A 21,886-nucleotide genomic window follows, 5' to 3' on the forward strand; every position below is an offset into this window, starting at 1 on the left:
TGCTCAAGCAACGTTTACATGGTAATGACTTGTTTCCATTGCTGATCAGGGGGTGCTTGTCTGTTGGGTGTGGTGATGTACACCTCTGTTTGTCTCTGGTGTGAATCACAGCTTGGAACTGCTCAACCGGCTTCACCAGTAGTGTTTTGGAACAGTAAAAACTAAAAGCTTATAGACATCTTTTTTTCTCTTTTTTTTTTTTTCTCGAGTACATCCAGGTAACAGGGACTACAATGAAGAACATGAAAGCACCACTTTATTGTAGAGAGATGAAAAATAAAGCTCTCCATGTCCCTTTATCTCTGGTTTGCTGAAAACATCCATTCTGGCACATGGAGGATTGCAGAAGAGATTTTACTAGACGATATATATCTGTATAGGTGTAGATACGTATATGAAGATTTGGTCGGCTTTATCATGTAGAGTATAATATATCCACTGGCACATCCCAAGACAAGGAGCATTGTTTTGCATACTTGCAGAAATGTGAAAAATAAAGGTTTCTGTATGAAACACAACCTCAGTCCCACTGCAGCCCATGCCAGCTGGCTGTGTGCACTGCCAGCAAGCAGCAAGTGAGCAGCCAGCACTGCTGTCTGTGCAGGGTGATGGCACTTCCATGGACAGAGGCACAGATGCTGCCCAGGGATGTACAGCTGTTGAAGCTCCTGGCTGGCACCTCTCACAGCACCAGGTTATACCAGTGGCCGCACGGTTTGGCACACGGCTGCATGCATTTACTTTTGATTCATGTTTTTAAGCACTGGATCTGCTTATGTGGTTGCATGCTGTGCTGACCATTAGCACTGACCACACTGCATCTCTGGGAGCGTCTTCCTGGGTGTGATAGAGTGAGAAGGAGCGGTGTGCTGCAGCTCAGCATATGGAAGCGGTTACTTTAGAACTCAAAGCCTTCATACTGTGAGATTAATTCTGTGATCTTTGCTCATTTGTACAGGCACAGCAGAGGTGGAGGAGAAGAGACCTGGCATCAGGACCTCCTCACTAGCAGGACTTACTGACCATGCGGTTCTCTTCCATTTTGGGTCAGAAAATGCATCTGAGATGGAAACACACACAGAAACTGTGCAACGTGCTGGAGAAAGTGAGTCTTGTCCCTGTACTGGAGTGGGATGCAGCTGGGAGCATTTTGGGATAGTCTGATTTAACCCAATTTAACAAATTGCTCTGTGAAAACAGGTGGTTTTAATACTGCTCATAATGCCTGCTGCTGGGTCTGCTGACCAGTGATGTCCCAGGAACCACTGCTGCCCTTCCAATAGTTAACAAGTTATGTGCTGGGTCAGTGGCACGTAGCCCATGTGCTGCCAGCAAAGAGCGTGGGTTTGGTTTCATCGGAACTTACAGCTTGAATAATTAATGCTGTGTTTTCAGCAGCAAACAAATAGATGTCTGGCTGTTGGAAAGCAGAGTCTGACCACTCCACAAGGTCAGATAAAATAAACACTGGCAAAGTGCTTTTGCTGCCTGTAGAGCTCAGACAGAGAACGCTAGATGTCAGTAAGGACCAGCAGCCAGCAGGTTCTGACAGCACTGCAAGGGGAAGGAGATGGCTGTGAAGGATCAGATGTGGGAGCTACATAAGCAGGAGTCCTGTGTGCCTTTGTATACTAGAAGGCTGGTGATAGTGAGATCCTTCTGGGAACTCATCTGCTGCTCACCAGGGTTGTGTTTGAGTGGTGTAGGCAGTTTTAGGTGCTGCCACATTTCTGCTTCCCTGCATGTATTCAGTGTTTATGTTTGCAGGGAAAGCCAAGAGGCAACATTCACCAACGTTGTAGAAGATGGAGGTAGAAGAACCAGGATTAGTAATATGCAGTCATCTCTTCCTTTACCATTTTGTGGGAAGCTGGGATGGATCCAGAACTTTCTAGAAGGATGGCACATGATGGGAAAGTGCTGATTTTAAAGAATCAAGGTAGATCTATCTATTGAATCCTAGGGTTAGGCATTGCAAAGTTACTTCCAAGTTCTCAGTTTTAGTTTTGGACTTCTGAAAATTGATTTTGCTGAGTAGATGACTTACCCAGCACCTGTTTCATTTCACATTAAGTTGTGGTAACATAATGCTCAAATCTTTAAGGACATCTCTACAAAAAAGCAGTTGAACTGTTTTCTGTATCAGTCTCCTTTTAAAGTGAAGCATGAGCGAGTAAGAGGCATTTTGAAAGGAAAAGAAGGTCGATTTCAGTTAGAGGAATACTTTGTGGTGGTTTCAGCAATAAAATAGAGTATTTAAGCGTGAGCCTTACTGTGGCAGTGAATATTTCATGCACGTCACACAATAATGTGAACAATGCAAAGCCAGGAAGATGAGGGAAGGTATTTTGGAAGCTGCAAACCCAAAAAGGAGAATTTCTGAATTGGAAGACTCCCATTTCTGAGAGCACGTTGGCCTTAATCTCTGTTTGGAACAGAAATCTCATTACAGCCAGAGAAAAGGATATTCCAGGGCCTGAGGAGCCCAGCTCAGTGGGGCAGAAAAGATCACTGCAGAAATCTGTGTGACATTGCAGAGACCTGTAGGTAATTTTAGATGCTGTAAAAGCAGCGTTGAGAAATCTAATGGACAGGAAGAGATGTACTGTTCCTTTAGTGACACTTTACGATGGGTTTGGTGCAGCACTTAAAATATTCTGCGTGACCTCTGCGGTGACAGCAGCCAAACACCTTGATGGCTGGAAGAAAAAGATGCCCTGTTTGGGGTTTGAGGAAAGTTAGTGGCAATGGGATGAAGCCCACTGGGGTAGGGGCTGGAGGTGCCTCACAGTGCTGACAAAGTCTGGATGAGATATACAGAGCCCTGCATGGGTCTGTGTGTTAGAGAGGAGGGTGAGCAGAGAAATGTGGCACAGCTGGTCAGACCTGTTCCCCGCACTGGGATTTTTCCTCCTTTGTCTCTTTCTTCACACTTGGCTAAGAGGGGAGAAATAGATGTTGTCTGGCTGGTCTTCTATGGTTTCGCTCTCGAGGTATTTTTAGTGCATTGATATATGGGCAGCCAGGCCCTTGACTGCCCATTCCTTGTTTGTTTTCAAGGAGAGGCGGCTCTGCAGCTCCCCCACAGCCCCAGCTTCCATGCACAGCCCAAGCAGAGAGTCCAGAACTGCCCCCTGAGCACAGCTGCTTGGCAGATAAGCTGAGACTGCCATGGGCAGCAGGCAGCCCCATCCCACAGTTCCAGGCACTTCTGTGTGCTCCCCCTGCCCAGAGCTGCACAGAAATCCAATACTCTCATTTCTGAGGCGATGCAGTAGATGTCAGTCAGCAACACTGCCCAGAAAACAACGCTGTTGGTGCATTGCAGCAGTATCCTTTGGTGGTTCCAAGGCAGTTAGGAGAGCTCCCATGCTGCTCAATAGGTGGCCCCAAGGGGGCTGGCATTCACCATGGAGGAAAGATAGGGCAAATTTTTGGCTATAAAACTTTATCTTCTTGGCTTTATAAGGGATAAACTTGATATTTTCCAAGTGTATTTATTCAACTGAAACATAGAAACACTGTAGTGTGGGAAGAAGCTCCGTGCACAGGTTTCAGCATTACGAGTGATCATGTTCATCATCTATTACAGTACTGCTGATGTACTCTGTCTGAAACACATCACATACCGTGGCTCTCTGCTTCACTGCTGTCCCATCAGCTCAGCGGCATCTGATGTGAAGTAGTGAGAAATTCATTTAAAATACCTGTACGTGGTGATAGAAGGCAGTTGTTAATAGTGACGTTAATGACAGCGTTGGTTCTCTTCCTTCTCTTGCAGTCTCCCTCGCTGTGCAGTGCGTGCGTTCTGCAGGCAGATGTATGGCCCTGTCATAAACAAGTTCCTTGGGAGTGCACCGGGGCTTGGGGTGCCCACAGGGACACTGCTCAGTACTTTTCCAGTTGCTTTAGGTGTGTGTGATGTGGTGCAAGTGTGGCTGCAGATGTAAATAGGACAGAGGGCCTTTCAGGACACACTGGGTGCTTTCTCAGTGTCGGTGAGCAATGCCATACAGGTGGTTGGTGTTTTCCATCGCTTTAGAAATGTCTCGGATTCTTGGTCATCAAGAGCCTCAGGTAAGACATGTAAGACACATATGGTGGTGATGCACTGGAACAGGTAGCCCAAGGAGGAGAACATCTTGTGGATGTACAAACCAGAAAGCAGCCTATCTACTAAAGCACATCTCAATCTGATCTGTTATCTCAGTGTATTTCAACCTACACAAGGAAAAATAAGCAATGCTTCCCACCAGATCCTACTGTTAGTGCCAGCTAAAGCACCTGCCCATCTTTTGGTACTGGAGGCACTTGTTATGGAGCAGATATGTATTATAAAAGTTAGGGAGGAGAAAGGTATGGCACCATACCATGTAAAGTTTTATAATCTTTTAAGCCAAAGATTAAGGCACTGCTGTGCATTAATTTGAGATAATAACTGAATGTTATGTGCTTGACACTGGGTGTGCAGTTGTCTGTTTCGACACTCATTCTGGTATCTGCCAAGAGGTTATACTGATCTTTAAGATGAAATTAAGAAAATGCACAGGAATCAAGGCGTGATCATTGGGGGGAGGATAGCTCTGTGCTGCTGCTGCTGGTACATCCTGCTCTGCTGGCATCAGACTGGTGGCAAAGGGGAGGATGGGAGCATCACTGCTGGCACTTAGGCATCCCTGGTGACAGGTCTCGGCCATCAGTCATCAGCGACCTGCACTGCAGACTGGGACCAGGGCAAAGTCCAACCCATGGGGCTGCCTGTGCAGCCAGGGGAGGCTGGCTGCAAGTTCATGTCTTGCTTCATACTTTCACCCACGCAGGGTGGACTGCTTACCATTCAGTGTTTTATTTCTTATTGTTGCTGTAGACACCGTTGTCAAGTCAGAGTTTGTTGTAAATATGCCCATGGTATAAAGTGGCGTTTGTTTCTTCACATGGTTTTCTGCCTTCTCTCTACCCTCTCAAGCCCCTGTTTTAGAAAAGCTAGAGAGATAAGTTATGCAATGGCTCTGACTTGGCAGTTGTCTTAAATGCTGGAATGGGGCAGCAGTGTTGACACCAGGGCATTGCCATGGCTGCACTGCCCATCCTTGCTTGCACCTCCAGGTGGTTGGGGAAGGAGTTTGACCATCACCTCTTGTCATAGTGGGTGTCACTGCCAGGAGCCCGGCATGTGGCTGCACAAAGTAGTGGTAATGCATTTATATAAATAAATCCAACTGATTTATCTGCATGTTCTAGCCTAGCAATTAATTCTGGTTTTGGGAGGCAGAACCAAAGCAGAAAATATATCATAATGCCAGATCAGTGCTGATAATGTATTCCTCCCTCCCTCAGTTCCCTGCTAGCATGGATCAGCCTATTAAGGAATCATCTCCCAGAGCATTGGCCAGCTTCAGGAGGATCCCCACCAGCTGCATTGCCGTGGAGCAGAGCCTGGCCCATGTGGAGACAGAGTCAGAACCACAGGTGTGGGGATGGAGGGGGGTGGCAGGAGGGGCTGGGAGGGGGGTGACTGCCCACCCAGCCACTGTGCTCCTGTGAGGCCCAACACAGCTGAGCATGCTTTTTGCTGTGTTGCTTTGAGACACGTTATTACTCCAGAGATAGCTCTTAAGATAACAGGTCCTAAACGTAATGCAGGACTGTGCTGTTTTACCCAGCACTGTTCCCTGATGGTATCCCACGTGGGCTGCCCTGTGGCACATCCCACACTTGGAGATATCTGTAGCTTTGCAGGGAAAAGACTCACAGAGGTTTCTGATCTGGAAGCAATTTGTGGGCTGTGGTGGTGTCTGTGGATGCTTGAGGGCTCCGTGGTAGCACAGGTACAGCAGTGGGCACCAAGTGCTGGGTGAGGGGTGCTTGGTGAGGGAGGGAATAGTCTGCATGCCTCTCCCCACACACACGCTTCCCTTTATCTCGGTTTCTCACTTCTCTAAGTAGGGGTTGCATTTATCCAAAGCATCAAGGGTGCTAAGAAGCAATTTCAGCTGCTGCAGGTAGAAACTGCAGCATGTTCTGCTGCTGGAGAACCAGCACAGCACCACACCTCTGCATCGGGTGGGAATGCATGATGTGCAGATGTAAAGTCAATGCGGTGAAGAGGAAAATCTCAGGAGAAGGCTGCTGCCAAGGTGATCTCTTTGATCCTCTTATAGAATTTCCTGTGTGTGAAGTGGCTTCGAGGTTGGCTTCTGATGGAATTTCTCTTTATCTGAGACAAAAGGAGGTTGAACCCGTGGTCTCTTTCACAAATCTTTGATTCACTCAAGTGGAATGTGGCTATTTTTTCATCTAAGGTTGCATCTTTATTGCGTGTCTTGCAGTGTGGGGCTGAGCTTTTCATGTATTTTTAGTATGTATGAATTCAGAAGTAGGAAATGCATCTGTCTACAAGAGGTGCTCTGCTCTTGTTAAGCCAGGACCAAGAAGCAGCCACGTGAGCTCTTAATCAAGAAACAACAGTGGTTATCAGAAACCAGAGTCTCATCAAACTGATACCTGAGCACAGAGAAAAGATAGAACTATTGCAGGGGGGATCATTCTGTTGATTGTTATCTGCAGGTTGCATCCATTTACTGCTTTGTCTTAGGACATGGTGTGTATGCTGGATTCTGAGCTGCCCTGGGCTGCAGTGCCAATAGAGCAAAGGAGAAAATCAGTTTTTGAAGATATGTGTTTGTAGAGTACATTTGTGGACAGGAAGGGCAGTGTGTTGGTGAATGAAGCTTCTATGAAGATCCCCAGCCAGAAATGCAGGGGATATGAGCATGTCTCAGGGCCAGCCAAAGTGCTCCTCAGCTGCTGGTGATCTCACACTCAGAATGGTAAAAGTGCAGAGCTGTGGAAAGTAGTCTCGAACTACTGGGTGCAAAGTACAGCTCTAATGAAACGTGACAGCGTGGCTTTCACATTGCCACATTCAATTCATCAATATGAAAAGGGCAAATGCTTTGACAGGAGGCCTGGGATGATGAATGGGTCTGGATGCACCTCATCACTTGTTGAAATTGCAACCACCTGCTGAGGCTTCATTAACTGCAGAGGTTGTTAGTGGGCACTCTGTGAACTGTGGCTGTGGGGGCTTCAGCTTGCACAGGGTGCTGGGCAGGGTCCTCCCAGCTGTGGGCACACACAGCCCCAGGATGGGCAGAGAGCTTCCCTTCAGCCGTGGGGACATGGATGGATCCTGAGTGCCAGGGCTGCCTTTAAAGCTGGGGGCCCATCTGTGCATTTCAGTGCTGAAGCCATAAAGCACGGTGTAAGAAAATGTCACCACTTAATTTTCCCAAACCTTTGCCCTCCCTTCTGAGAGGAATGCCGTCGGTTTAGGAGGAGAAGTCAATTTAGAACAAAAGACCGATGAATGTGGTGGCTCTTCTTCTTTTGCAAGCTTAAGCACCTCATCTTTCCTCCAAGAACAGCTCTAAATCATTTTATTTGCAGGCCCTAAGCAGGAATTTGTATTCATGGTAAGACATTTATTGAGTTAATTTATTTAAGGCTGGGGCATAATTTCTAATAATGGAAGAGTCTCTGGGCCCTGTGAAATTGTCTCCCTGATAGGGCATTAATATTTGAAGGGATTATAATATCTGCCAATTGATCCACGTCTCTGGGGGGAGGCCAGCAGTTACTGATGAGCGCCGTCCCAGTGATGGCCTGCAGTTATGCTGTACCCCACACAGGGGACTGAGTAGAGCATACAGCAGCACCTGGCACACACTGCATGTGCAGGTGAAGCAAAGCCAAAGGTGCTCAGCATGTAAGGGCCTCCATTGCCCACTGGGTCTTTCCACCCAACAAGGTTCTGCCCATCTCAGCACACAGCAACCTGCTCCTGGAAGGCAGAAGCATAGTAAGGATGCAGGAATAATGAAGTGATCCTACTTTTATCCTCTGGGAGGTCAGCGAGTCCCTGCTGGAGGGATGGGTCAGGGCACGTAGCGACTGCTCGACTGCATCGCATTTGTTGCTTAATTGCCCTATGTGCAGCCTGCACTGCACGCTTCGGGAGGCGCAGCACGCAGCGCTGCGATGGAGCCCGGCCAACAAACCTCTGTCAGGGAAATCTTCCCCTTGACCTGGCTGTCAGTGATGACAGCAAAGCAAACCCAGGATTAAACAGCACATCCACACGTTTCTTATTTCATATTTCGTGTTTATTTACTTGGTGTTTTTGAATCCCTTGGAAGGGGAAATGAGGTGCTCACTGTGGCTGCAGCCCTCTGGTAAGTTGACTGTGCCCTCACTCAGATAAGGAGTCATAGATAGAATCGTTTGAGTTGGAAGGGACCTTTAAAGGTCATTTCATCCAACTCCCTGCACTGAACAGGGACACCTGCACTTGATCAGGTGCTTAGAGCTCCCTCCAGCCTGACCTTGAGTGTCTCCAAGGATGGGGCATCCACCTCATCTCTGGGCACCCTGTGCCTCTTCCTTTACATCCAGTCTAAATCTCCCCTATTTTAGTTTATGTATTATACACAGAGAGAATAACCAGAACCAAAGGGTCTGATTTATTTTCTCTATTTGCTGATTTTCTTTGAATGCCCCCCTAATTCCTTTCTGTTGAAATGACATAATCTCGTTATTTTCAAATACTCCTCACACGTGAATCTTTCCATAATAATTACCTTTCTTTCCCCCCACCCCCATTTCCTCATCTGGCATACTCAGGACTGAGCAGAGTACTCAGTAAAGCCTCTCAGTAAACCACCTCTGCTTTAATTGCTTTTAATGTAAGAAGATCCTACAGCCTTGATCCATTTCTGGAAGTAGATGGTTTGGAAGGGTGCACCATTTCATGTCCCACGTGGGAGTTAATGTCATGCATGCTTGTCTTGGCTGATATAAACAAGAATGATTAAGTCTCACATAAAATACCTGCACATACACAATGGAGGAGACTAAGTGAGCAGAACTGCTGAGGTGGGAGGGACCGTATATATAGGGTTACAATTACAGGGCTGGCAAGTTGAGAGCAAAATCATAGAAAGCAATGTTGCTTGGCTGGTGATCTCTGTGCCTGTTAGGAAGGAAGATGAGCTTCTTGCACCTGGCCCTGGAGACCTGCCTGCAATGAGGGGCAGGTTTACTAAATGAATGAAGCCAGTGCTCGGCAATAAGTCCCCAACATGATGAAGCATGGGCAGCTGTGAGCTCATGGATCTGCAGCCATAGGAGACAGGAAATTGCAGGCAAGTTTACATTGCAGCCTAGAGTTAAGATATATCCGGTGCAGGAGAAAAATGTGCCTGGTGTGACTTAAATTTCTGTATAAAACAAATTTGATAGACATGGCATTTGTTTAGAGTAAATGAACTGACCAAACGGAAGCCAAGCTTGATGTTCTGGAGGAAGAATTTATTTCACGTAAGTAAACCTCAGTAAACTTCATTCTTATATAACTTAAGGCTTCCTGCATGTATTTGAAGGCAGACCTGTGTGCTGGGTGGGCAGATGTGAGCACTGGCTGCCACTTCCCACAGCAGCTTGAAGGATCAGAGCATCTCAAAGACATAAATGCGTTACCTGGGCATGACTTTAACACTCTTACATAAGGAATGAACCTGGTTTTATTTTAACATTTATTTTATCTTGGAGTTACTTCTGCTTTTCATTGGAATGAATAAGACAAGAACCAGGCCTGCAGTGTATGGTGTCATGTAAGTAATAGGATAGTTTTTCCTGCTCTCATACTGCTGTAAACTAACAGTACTGTCTATGAGATCAGTGCATATAAAGGTCTGTGGCACTCCATGTGTTTGCACACAGAATGGAGTCTATAAATCATGCTGTTAGTGCAGCCAGCCCCTTGGGACAGCTGCCATTTGGTGCAGCTCCATCCCATCCCCACTGTGTGATCCGGTCCATACACAAGGGCTGGTCCCACACAGCACCAAGCTCTGCTTCACATTGAAGCACAGCAAGGGCTGCCTCAAACAAGCGGAGTGTATGCTGCAGCCTCAGTGAGGCCCTTGGCAGTGTTGCTGTTTCTAGAACTGAGGTCATTTTTCATGTGATGTAATGACAGTGGTGTGGATGGAAAGAATGCACTTTTTACCAATAGCAAAAGTTCACGGAAGTTCTTGAAATTTCTGTGGGTATATTGAAGTCACCTGTTTACCTGTCTGTGGTTGCTGATAACCACTCAAGGCAAGAGAACAGCAAAAAGCAGATGATAGAAGCTGCCTGGAGCACAACTGTTCCATAGCACAGCAGCAGAGCTGTACAGTTAGCTGGGAAGGCCCAGCGTCCTCTGAGCCTGGTGAGCTACTGCAGAAAGGATCTAACCCAAGCAGAAAATTCCCAACCCTTGGGTTACTATGTAATAGCCATGTCTGAAATTGACACACTCATTGCCATGCATGATAAGAAAGGTATTAAATTGGAACTCAAGCAGTGGTCAAGCAGTACTGTATTTCTAGCTCAAGCTAGTGATGGTCCAGCAGCAGTGTCCTTGTGGCAGCTGTGCTGGTGTAATACTCATTAGCTTGTTTCAGCAGCAGCTTGCTGTGAGAGCATGCAGTTGCATGGCAGAGTTATCTATACCCCTAATGAAAGTGTGTAGTTGATGCAGCATTTCAGGCAGACAGCAGGGATGCAGAGCAGAGCATGGGCAGAGTTGCCCATTGTGGCACCAGCACGAGCCTGTGGGAGTTCCAGGCCAGAATCCAGGATTTGGTTCCACTCCCAGAAAGGTCAACGAAACCCATTTGAAGTGGAATGATTTCATCCCGTTCTGCATGCTGAGTGACTCGCCAGTGTTAATACTAATAGCATGGGCTGATTGAAGTCCAAGCTAATGGAGTGCAACGCTACAGAGTTTCTGTGTAGGTGATTAGTGGAGCACAGAAGTGTAAGATGCTGACCGTCATAAGTGGGAAGGATCTCATGTGGTTTCAGAGATCTTTAGGAAATTCTTAAATATTTATCTATTTGATCAGGTCTTTTCTTTGGTGACATTCTGAGCATCAACTTCAAGCCTAACCAGAACCTAACCATGCTACCCTAACTCTAACAGCCCTCTGCTAAGTCATGTTCCTGAGCAAATAGTTTTCCATAAATCACAAAAATCTTCTTTTCTTTCACAGGAGAGCAGAGCAAATACTGAAATAATCTCCGGAGATGTTCTGCAGATATTTTTGCTTCTTCAGTCTGTGTCTTTTCCTTCAAACTCGAAGGCAAGTACAGCATTTGTTTTGCTTTACAAGTCATCTGAGTTATGATTAACATAAGTGATGTGGGTCAAAAGGAAGTTTCACCTCCAGTTTTACAGCCCACTCAAAGTTGGGTGCATTAAAGGGTCAGGCAAGGGGAGCAACCTGCACAGGTTCCTAGAATGTAATTCACTGTGACAATGCAAGCTCTTTTTCTCTGTTCAAGAGCAGAAAATTGTGCTGGTTTTGCTGGAAATTGTCTACCACGCTGTCGCCTTCCACTCCATTTCTTCTAGCCGAGTTATTGCCATTCTTGACTGTCCTAAGTCCTAAAGTCCTAAAGGCTCTCATATGGCTTATCCTGCACAGTAACTTCTCAGTTCTGCTGTAAGGTTCTTTTTGATCTAAAACCTGCAGCAAACCTCTAAGGACTATGTGTGTTTAAGCACAGGCCAGCAGTCCTGAGTCTCTGGAGTGAGGCAGCAGCTCCTTCAGCCCTTCACAGAGCAGCATCAAACTCATAATGGTCTGTGAAGCACTTGCTGTTTTACCTCTCCCCTTCTCAGCGTACTCTGGCCATTGGGATGCTGCCTGATGCTAACAGATAAGGATGAAATCTTGCTTATGGTAATGAGGATTAAGAAGGAGGAGCTGTTGGGCCATAAGGTTTGTCTTGGGTTATTGTATGTAGGATGAAAAAGGTTCCTTATATACATTTTATGAGGATGAATGAGATGGGGGAGATTACAGGCTATTATTAAGTCTCGTGATAACACTGACCTTGCTTGACTTGCCTGGGACATTTTAAGAATGTCCTTAAGCCACTGTCTGCAAACCTGAGGTTATTTGTTCAGGCAGTTTACTATATTCCCTCTTTACACCTCTTTAAGGTGTCAGTTATTCAGCCAAGGTAAGCAATGTCAGTAAGTATAAATAAATGCTCATTATTTCAATGATGCACTTATTTTTATGTAGTTTGCTTATCTGAGTACAAGCTGGGGATGCAGCTGCACACCTGATGTGCCCAGCAGCATGTCTGACCACATACTTAACCATACATTATTTGTGTCCCCAGGAAATGCTCACTAGGACATGTATCCAGCTTGGGCGACAGTGACTCAGCATCCCTCCCTGGATTTGAGAACCTCACAATGGGATACAACAAATACCTCAGGCCCTTCTTTGGTGGTATGTTGGCTCTGTGCATTTCATGTATGTTTCTGTTTAAAGCCTTACCCATGTGATTTTCTCCTTTATTTTTTGTGTGGGCATAGAGGAATTTCTCCTTTCTAGAAACACTGGCTTCTGGCACATGTTCCCCTCAGTTTGAGACAAAAACTAAACCTCCTTTAGAACCCTTGTGAAGATCCAGAGCAACAGCATCTGAGGGGCAGTCAGTTGTTTAGGAACTCACCTGAGGCTGTTGCCGGGTGTCAGGTCTCTATTGCAGCTCCTGCAGATGACTTTCTGCTCTTGGCAGCTTTGAGTTTCTTCCTTTTTCTGACCATGATGGTACATTTCTAGGCCATCACGGTATTCAGCAGCTTGTTAGGCTCAAAATGTCTCATGCAGGAACAGAACAGCTCTACTAGAGCCTGCCACATAAGCCAGCAGAAGCTTCCAAATTACATAAGAGACATTATACCAGACTATGCCTACTAAAGCAATGAGACACAAATGGTCAGGCTCAGGTTTGACCTCCTCCAGAGTGCCCAAGTCCTCATGGATCTGCCCTTGAGTCACTCATTTTATTGGGGTTCAGGTGTTTAATAATAAAGGAAGGATGTAAATGACAGCTACATTAAAATATACATATATATATATATATATATATATTATGCAAATGACATGCCTTTTGCATTTGGAACATTTCAAAAACAAACAAAGGAGCAATAACAACAATGACACAAAACCCTCTAGCCTAGAAAGCAATTTAGAAGGTGTCCTATAGACTTTTCTACATGTGATTTAGAGATGAGGAAAAGAAGGACATTGCTGTGTTACCAGGGGGGCAGAGGGCAGTGCTGGAACACATCAAGCCCTGCTCAGAGCAGAACATCCATCCGTGAGCATCGGCTGCCCTCTGGTGGTGCATGTCAAGAGTTGATGATGGAAAGTAGACAGCCGGGATTCAGGACTTGCTGTGTCTGCTGGCCCTTTGGGTTTCTGCAGTGTGGTTTCTGTGCTGGACAGAGGTTTTAACTGCACCTTATACTCTCCTATGTTTTTCTTTCCCTCCACAGGAGAACCTGTTCAAATTGCAATGAGCCTGGACATTGCAAGCATTTCTAGTATATCTGAGAGTGACATGGTAAGTGAGTTATTTTGCATAAGAGATAACAGAATCTGCCTGAGAGACTTCTCATGTGTTACCTTGTGTTCAGCACCAAAACTGTTCCATTCAGGCTGCTTTGCTTTTTGTAAGTGACCACTTCTCAGTGTAGTGAGGAGAACTGGGCTCTCCTATAGCTGCAGGCTGTGCAGGTGCCATGGAAATACGGGCTTGATAATGAAAAGAGATGGTTAAAAAATAAAATAAAATAGCATGAAAACAGAAAATAAACCTTATAGTGTATATGGGGAAACATAAATAAAACTACAATGACCTGTTGGTTCTACTGCTTGCATTTGGAGCTATGCTATGATGGGTTCAACAAATGCATTGTGCCTTGTCACACGTGGTGTATGCCTATAGTTTATGCTATGTTCTGAATGTGCATCCTCTGGTTTTTCTTCTTGCCAGGATTACACAGCTACCATTTACTTGCGGCAGCGCTGGACGGATCCCCGCTTAGTTTTCTATGGCAACAAGAGCTTCACACTGGATGCTCGTCTAGTGGAACTGCTCTGGGTACCAGACACGTACATTGTGGAGTCAAAAAGGTCCTTCCTGCATGATGTTACCGTGGGGAATCGCCTCATCAGATTGTTCTCTAATGGCACTATCTTGTATGCCTTAAGGTAAACCAACCTTTGGCTTCCCTGAATGATGATGGCTCAGAACAGATCTCCAGAATTATGTTAAGCAGCATCAGGGAATGTGAGAAGGAGATACTGGTGGAGCAACTCCTTCCCATACCTGTGTGAAAGGCACTGGGGTGATAAACCCCTCTAATAGTGGTAGACCCTGTGCCCTGTTGCAGATGGAGGGGACCAAATTCTTAACTCAGAGTGGTGAGGTGCTGGAATGTATTGCCCTGAAAGGCTGCGAGTGCCCCATCCCTGGAGGTGTTCAATTCCAGGCCGGATGGGGTCCAGGGCAGCCTGGTCTAGTGGCTGGCAACACTGCCCATGGCAGGAGGGTCAGAACCTAAATGATCTTTAAGGTCCACTCCAATCTAAGCCATTCAGTGATCAAATTATTTGCTTATCTGATGCCACTTAGCTGTGATTTCTTCTCTTTAGCAAGAAGTGTTTGTGTACCTGTACTGTAGAAACGCATGTTGTTAAATGTGTGAGGTCTTAGTGTTATCTCTTCCCAGTTCAATGTAACTGCCAGTGACTTCAGCTTACAGCAGCTTTACTTGCAGCTGACTCACCCTCTGCACTGAAGCAAGCCAGCGTGTATGTGCAGTTAGTTACTGTGCCTCAGGTGGCAAGGGGTAGAAATACACAGTAGAAATATCCCACTATACTTTTTTTGGTGATTTTTGGAGTTCTTTCTCCTCCCACAGAATTACTACCACTGTTGCCTGTAACATGGACCTGTCAAAATATCCCATGGACACACAGACATGCAGACTGCAGTTAGAGAGCTGTAAGTATAACAAAACCTGGCTGGATTCATTCTGAATATGCACCTTAGATATCTGCATTTAACACAGTGACCTCTTGATGTAGCAAATATTAATGTCCAAAAGAGAACAACTTCCTTTCATTATTCTTCAAATGTTTGTGCTGTAATCTATAGATAAGAGGATTTTTGCCACCGTGCAACTAAAACAAAAGTGGTAACAAATCATATCTTTATCAAGGGGCAAAATGTTGAGTTTTATGCAGAAAGAATTGAATAGTAGTTGCTGGTTTGCATGGTTTCTTTTAGCACAACTTCCACGTTTCTTCTGAAATCTGCTGTACCTCCCAAACCTGCCCAGCCTTCTCTGCAAGGGTTGCCTATTGCAGTAATAGAGATGGTAAGATCCTCATCAACAGGAGTCTCAGCCCTGCAGGTCTCAAGGAAAGCAATCATCAGTGAGTTCTGCTCTTAAATTAAATGTTTATCTGTGGCAAAGTTGGCTAAGAACTCTAACAATAGGTCAATGCTCAAAAAAAGCTGGGATACTACAGGGCTTTGCCCAGGAGCTCAGCAAGAGCAGAACTGCTGTTATGTGACTTTGAAGCTCTGCAACAAGCGAGCAACTTCCTCCCACTTCATGTCACAAAAAGAAATGCTTGAAATCTCAGTGCTGAAAAGACCAGATTAAACTTCTGGGGCTGCAGCATGAAGCACCTAAGGAAGCACATATTACTTTCACATTAAAATCATATTAGTTCACCGTGGTTAACTTTATTACAAAGAATAGCTCCTGAAATAATAATGATTGCCCTCTTCTGCTAAAGCATAGCTTGTTTGGGTCTGCTTTAAAAATGATTGGGTCCTACATCATGCTCAGTTGCTGTATAACTCCAATGAAATTAGATGCACATTGCCCACTGGAGGTTTCACTAGGATAAATGCCCAGAAATAATGCTATTTAAACATGCCAGATGAATTAACAACACTTTATCATTTACTATAAAATTTTCCTTAGTAATCACAATTTATAAAGCTGTTTAGAGATTTTGAACTGTCACGTGCTTATGATTCTATGTAGGGATTCATGCCCTGGACGCCTAATTGATGAGTTTATCACACTCCAGCTCTGCTAATTTGTGTCTAATAAAAATACAAAACAATAAAAAAACCCACCACAATTAGGTAAAAACAGAACTGCGACTGCATCTTATTCCTTCTACAAGGATGAACAGGTCGTTATCAGTATAAAGGCATCCCTACTCGTTTTCCCACAGAAGGGCACTTAATAAAAGAATCACGTCAGCGAGACTGAAAGGATTTCTTCCTAAATTAAGTGAAAAACATTGAAGTGAATGGCTAGTTGATGCCTGAGTACGAGCTTTATCCCTTAGACTGAACTATGGGATGAAGTAACCTGACACAGTGTTATGCCATCGCTTAAGTTCCTGCAGCCAGCACATGTAGGCTGTAGTGATAGGAATGTGAACTGTTAATCTCACCTATCCCAGTGTTTTGGAGCAGGAATTCAGTGTTACCTAAACACTAAATACATTTATTTGTGAAGAGAGCTGGGTAACACACGTACAGTCAGAAGGGCCTGCTTTGTAACTGCATGGGAGTCTTAGCTCCACAGTCTACAGGCAGCTGAATAGATGGGCCAAAGCAATGTGCTTCTTCAACCTGCTAGGGGGCTTGGTGAGACATGTACTCTTTATTTATTTCATTTAATTTTATTTTACTTTATTTACTTTATTTTTACTTTATTTTAACTATAGCAATCCTCTGCCCACCTTATGTAACCAGAGAGACTATGCTCAAGGCTTGAGGTCACTGCAGTAGTTTAATCCTGCTGTGTGCCATCAATGTGGTGATGCCACATTAAATTATCTTTAACGATGTTAAAATAGTTTAAAATATACAGTGAACATGTCTGAAATACGTTCTCTACAGTCTTTCATGTTGCGCAGCATTCATCACTCATGATGGTATGTGTTCCTAAGTCAAATCAAAACCAATGTCTGATGCAGTTAGAGGGTCTTTGCGCAGCCTATAGTGTGTAGGTGACGTTTCTGCTCCCACCCAATGGGGAAGGCAGAAAAACAGCTGGGCATTCGTTGTGTGACTGCAGTAATCCATTGTTCTTTGTAGGGGGATATGATGAAAATGATGTAATCTTCACATGGTTGAGAGGAAATGACTCTGTCCATGGCATAGAAAAGTTGCGGCTCTCTCAGTACACGGTGGAACGCTACTACACGCTCATCTCAAAGTCACAGCAGGAAACAGGTAAAGCAGTGAAGGAGAAAAGCAAGAAAAACCCCAAGTATCTCCCCTCTCATCTGCAGACTAATGCAGTTTGACTCAGGAAGCCTCAAGCAAAGCCTTAAGCAAAACTTAATTGTACAAAGAGATGGGAAGAAAGTGAAATCCAGTTCATTGCAGTCAGGATATTCTGTGGAATAGAAAGATGAATCTTTTAACATCTTACATTTCACTTAATCAATTTTCTCTATATTCTCAGTGTCTTCCTTCACAGACACCTGAATTAAACCTTTCAAATACGTACTTGCTTCCTAATGAACAATTACATTGCTTTGGATGGATTTAGAGCCCTCTGTGCATCAGACAACTCGATGTCGTTTTGATTTTCAGTGTAAACATTCTTCTATTCACCTGGATATTAAGGGGCAAATTTTCCTCAGAATGGCCAGGTTTTAAAAACGATGGGGGTTTTTCTTCTATTTACTGTAGTGTAATCAGCCAAAGAACAACATGTTTTTTGTTTCCATACTTCAAAGGGAACTATTGTTTAAACAGCAGAAATATCTCCTGAAAACACTTACAGCCCAGCCCCCAAATCCTTACGTCAGTGTAAAGACAAACTGAGTTGTAAAAAAGAATAGACTGACATTTTTATTTTTTTTTGAGTGCAAAAAGACACAGTTAGCAAAGATCACAAATTACTAACGAATAAAGGGGATGTAAATCCCTGTGATGATAAGATAATGGGATGCTCTGGGACATGAACCAAAGCATGCTGAAATCAAAAGAAGATCTTTTGTTCAATTTCTCAGCCATCAGATAAGAATGAATTTGCTCTGTCACAGTAGTTCTTGGGAATAAAATATGCTGTGCTGAAAGAGGATAGAAAAAAGCCCTGGCCTTTCTGCACTTTGAGTTATGACGCTGCAATACAATATTCCCACTGCAGATTGTTTAGGAGCCCCACTGCAAACCACACATTGCATGTACGTGTCCTTTTGTCTAGGATATGTTAGATAGGAAACATCTTGGAAGCGAGAAGTCAAGCTTCTGTAAGCAAAGCATGTCCCATGAGTCCAGTGAGGCTCCACTGAATGGTGCTGGGTAGTCCCCATTTCAGGCTGAGGGTCCTTAGAAATCTCATGATCACTGTGTTTCTTCCTTTTGTGAACAGGCAGTTACCCACGACTGATACTGCAGTTTGAGCTGAGAAGAAATGTCCTGTACTTCATTTTGGAGACCTATGTGCCATCTACTCTGCTTGTTATGTTGTCTTGGGTTTCTTTTTGGATCACATTGGATTCAGTGCCTGCAAGAACCTGCATTGGTGAGTTGCTACCTGAGAAAAGGAGATTTCAGCAGGCAAGGAGTGACTCTGATGGTTGGGTAGATGGTAATTTTCTCGAGCTCTCTGTTTCAATGGTCTGCTCACATTCTTCCTTTACTGGCTCCTGGTAGGTTTACAGCAAAGAGCAGCACACGTATTCTTAATGAGCTTAATGAGCTTTGGTGGAGGGAAGTTTTTGTATATTTTTTTAAATTATTATTAATTGAGAGAATGTCTGTGGATCTGGTAGCTGCTGCTATACCAGCAGCTCAGTTGATGGATGACTTGGATCTGCTATGAGAAGATGTGTTGTTTTTGCATAGAAGCAAAGTGGCACTGCTCCCATTACTGGGTACATGAATAGAGGATAGGCCAAGCCTTTTCCTAAGTGTCTATATGAGAAGGTCTTTCCTTTTCTGTTTTTCTAGGAGTAACAACTGTGCTTTCCATGACAACTCTGATGATTGGCTCACGAAGTTCACTTTCAAAAACCAATTGCTTTATTAAGGCCATCGATGTTTACCTTGGCATCTGTTTCACCTTCATCTTTGGTGCCCTTGTGGAATACGCAGTTGCTCACTACAGCTCATCACAAAAACATGCAGCTAAAACACCTCGAGAGGTAAAGTCTGATCTACCATAAAAAAACTGTGATCTCAGATGAACAATAATTAGTCTTTTATTAATTGCATAGACTGTTCTTCTTGCTATGGGTACAGCTCACAGCTGCTTCTCCTAGGCATGGAATGAATTGCTCAAAGCAATCTGCTTTAGTGGAAGAAATTAAATGTTCATGTATGACAATAGCCCAGGGGTCATCAAGGGTACAAATCCTAACAGAAATGAAAGAGCCCTGGTGACTTCTCCAGCTATTTATCAAGTAGAAGTGAAGAGAGACAGATTGCCATGTCCGGCCCATTAGGTCTTGCAGAAGATGGACGTTGGGTTGTTCAGTGATATCTAGAATGAGATTTCTTTAAAGAACTAAAACTGTCTAGAAATAAAGCAGTGGAAGGACACACATCTCTGGGACTCCCAGCACTTCTGCAATTAGCTTTGAATACTGGGGTTTTGGATGAGCATACATGAAGCTGTGTGTTTGCATCTTTATCCCTAAGGTCTCCTTATTGATCAAGTACTTTTCCTCTGTAGGAGAAGACAAACCTTACAACTGTGGTATAACTGGTATGTATACTCTTGTTTCTTAGGGGCCTGCAAATGAACTTACTAAAGAAATGGAAGAAATCAACATCACTAGCATCCTCAGCAGCTCCATCACCAGCTATAAGCAGCAAATTAGTTTTACAGGCATTGAGATTTCCGGTGATAATATTAACTGCAGTGACTTGACCATGAAAACTCATGAGAAAATCAAATGCTTCTTGAGAAACAAAATGTACAGGATTATCAGTTATTTCACAATTCAGAACCCCAGTAATGTAGACCACTACTCCAAATTGCTTTTTCCATTGTTTTTTATGCTGGTCAATGTGTTTTATTGGGCATATTATTTATATTTTTAGCAGGAATGGGTTTTTGTGTTCTCCCACTTCAGTGGGAAAGGAATCCTGCCAGTGGTCATCTAGGTATCTAACCTCAGTGAATCCAGCATAGACAAAATGTTCTGCATTTCCTGAGGTCTGGAGCAAAAGAGTGGGCGGAGTATGTGATGCAAAGTCTTCATGCTTCAGCATTAGCAACAATGACTCTGGACACCTGCTTGTTCAGCCGAGTGGTTTTGCTGGGCTCTTGGCTGGTTAAAGGCTCTTCATTGCAGCATCCAGCCTCTCTGGCCAGCGATGGATATGTAGGACTGCACGTGGCACAGATTACTAGAGGTAGCAAAATTATCCTGATAACCTGAAGTGGATTGCAACCTTCTCGTTTAGATCTCTCTGAGGATGTATGATTATAGCTGTTCTTCTGTGTTTGCTAGAGATAACAGTAACAAAGGGACTGTGACCACCATCTCAATAGCTCCTCTGTTCAAACAAGTGTACCCAAAGGCAGCAGTGTGCTGTGTGCAGAGGAATGGCTCCCATGCACGGCACTTCCCTGTCCCAGCAGTGATGCAGTGCCAGAGCAGTGATTTCAGTGATGCTGGCAGTAGCAAAGTTGTATGACTTGTTGTTTTTAATACCTGGCAGACTCAGTGTGGTAATCCTCATTTGCTGAAGTTACCCATCCCTGAGATAGAGAACAGGATGGGCTGTTCATTTGTAGAGGTGCATTGTTGTTGTTGTTTGTTTTTGCTTTTCTTTTTTCCCCCCCTCAGAGTTTTGGTACAGAGTCTTTGGGCAACAAAAGCCTTTTACAACACATTTCATGCTCTTCCTGTTGGGCTGCTTACTGTTGTGCTGCAGTTGAACCAGCTTCACTCCCTTCCTTGTCTTCCCTCACGAATAGATTGTTCTTCATCCTGGAGAGTGCCTTCAGCTTTCATTGTAATAAGTAGCCCTTGTTTCTTGCCGGTCATGCAATAGGGGTGAATTTGTTGTCCCTCCTTATATATGGTTCTGCAGCTGCGGTGAGTCAGCAGCTCTATAAGGTGAAAAATCCATGAGTGGGGATAAAGGCACAATGATCCAAATCAGCTTTTATGGCAGACTTTTTTCCCTCCTTTCATTGCTTTGAGGGCATTATCTTGCAGTTTTGTAGGCAAAACAGTAATTGCCTGTAGAGGCTGCCAGTCAGCAGGAGTTTGGGCTGAACGAGGTCTCTCAGCATGCAGTTTATATTCCAGTCTCATGCATGCAGTGTTTGCTTAGTGCAGGAGTCTCTTACTGGGACCTGCTATAGAAGGTGGGCAAAGCACGTGAAACTATAGATTATTGTATATATATATTTTTTACTTTAATAACTTTTTATTGAACCACCTCACCACTATATTGTGAAGGATCTAAGCCACGTATTCATAAATCATAGATTTTACAAAGAGCAGCACAAAAAGACAAAGGGGAACAGACTTACGGTGGCAAGTGAATAAACACAAACTCTAATAATGAAATGTTGGCTTGTATATACTGGCATTTAAACTCCATTCCATAAAATGTAATAAAGTGAATATTGGTGATATGAACACAAACCCCCAGAGAGATCCTCTATTAAAAATAAAAAAGAAAATCATTGCCTTCTTTCTGTGTCAGTTTCTTTCTTTAAAACCCAACTAAAATACCCTTGTGCACTCTGTAACAGCTGCCAAATATTAATGTTAACAAAAGGAATTCCTTTGTATGTTATAGCAGAAGACATATGAGCTGCCTGAGCTGCCCATCTCAGTGCTTGCTTTCAATAGATGCTGCTTTTTTATTTCACTTCTTTATTTTTCCATGGCTTTGAGGTTGCTCAGGAGTGGTTCTAAGTTACCCATCCTTCACTGACTAGGCCTAGTGAAAT

At 44.2% G+C, this 21,886-nt stretch overlaps 1 protein-coding gene across 6 annotated transcripts; it reads left to right on the plus strand.

Moving 5' to 3' along the window:
• The first annotated feature begins 858 nt into the window (after positions 1-858).
• On the plus strand, positions 859-21,624 carry GABRP (gamma-aminobutyric acid type A receptor subunit pi). 6 transcript variants are annotated; one of them, XM_015876303.3, is made up of 11 exons: positions 859-1,105; positions 5,338-5,469; positions 11,100-11,189; positions 12,241-12,353; positions 13,409-13,476; positions 13,909-14,126; positions 14,840-14,922; positions 17,050-17,187; positions 18,338-18,490; positions 18,919-19,112; positions 19,699-21,624. In XM_015876303.3, the coding sequence occupies exons 3-11, from the start codon at positions 11,134-11,136 to the stop codon at positions 20,011-20,013; spliced, it is 1,338 nt and encodes a 445-aa protein (XP_015731789.2). In that variant the 5' UTR covers positions 859-1,105; positions 5,338-5,469; positions 11,100-11,133; the 3' UTR covers positions 20,014-21,624. The 6 variants fall into 6 exon arrangements, with proteins under 6 accessions (XP_015731789.2, XP_085375057.1, XP_085375058.1 ...); XM_085518931.1 differs by lacking the exon at positions 859-1,105 and having other exon boundaries at positions 2,901-5,469; XM_085518932.1 differs by lacking the exons at positions 859-1,105; positions 5,338-5,469 and adding an exon at positions 5,595-5,828.
• The last annotated feature ends 262 nt before the right edge of the window (positions 21,625-21,886 follow it).

The sequence above is a fragment of the Coturnix japonica genome, chromosome 18 (genome assembly GCF_054131305.1).
Source record: "Coturnix japonica strain WE chromosome 18, WE-NBRP24, whole genome shotgun sequence".
NCBI lineage: Eukaryota > Metazoa > Chordata > Aves > Galliformes > Phasianidae > Coturnix > Coturnix japonica.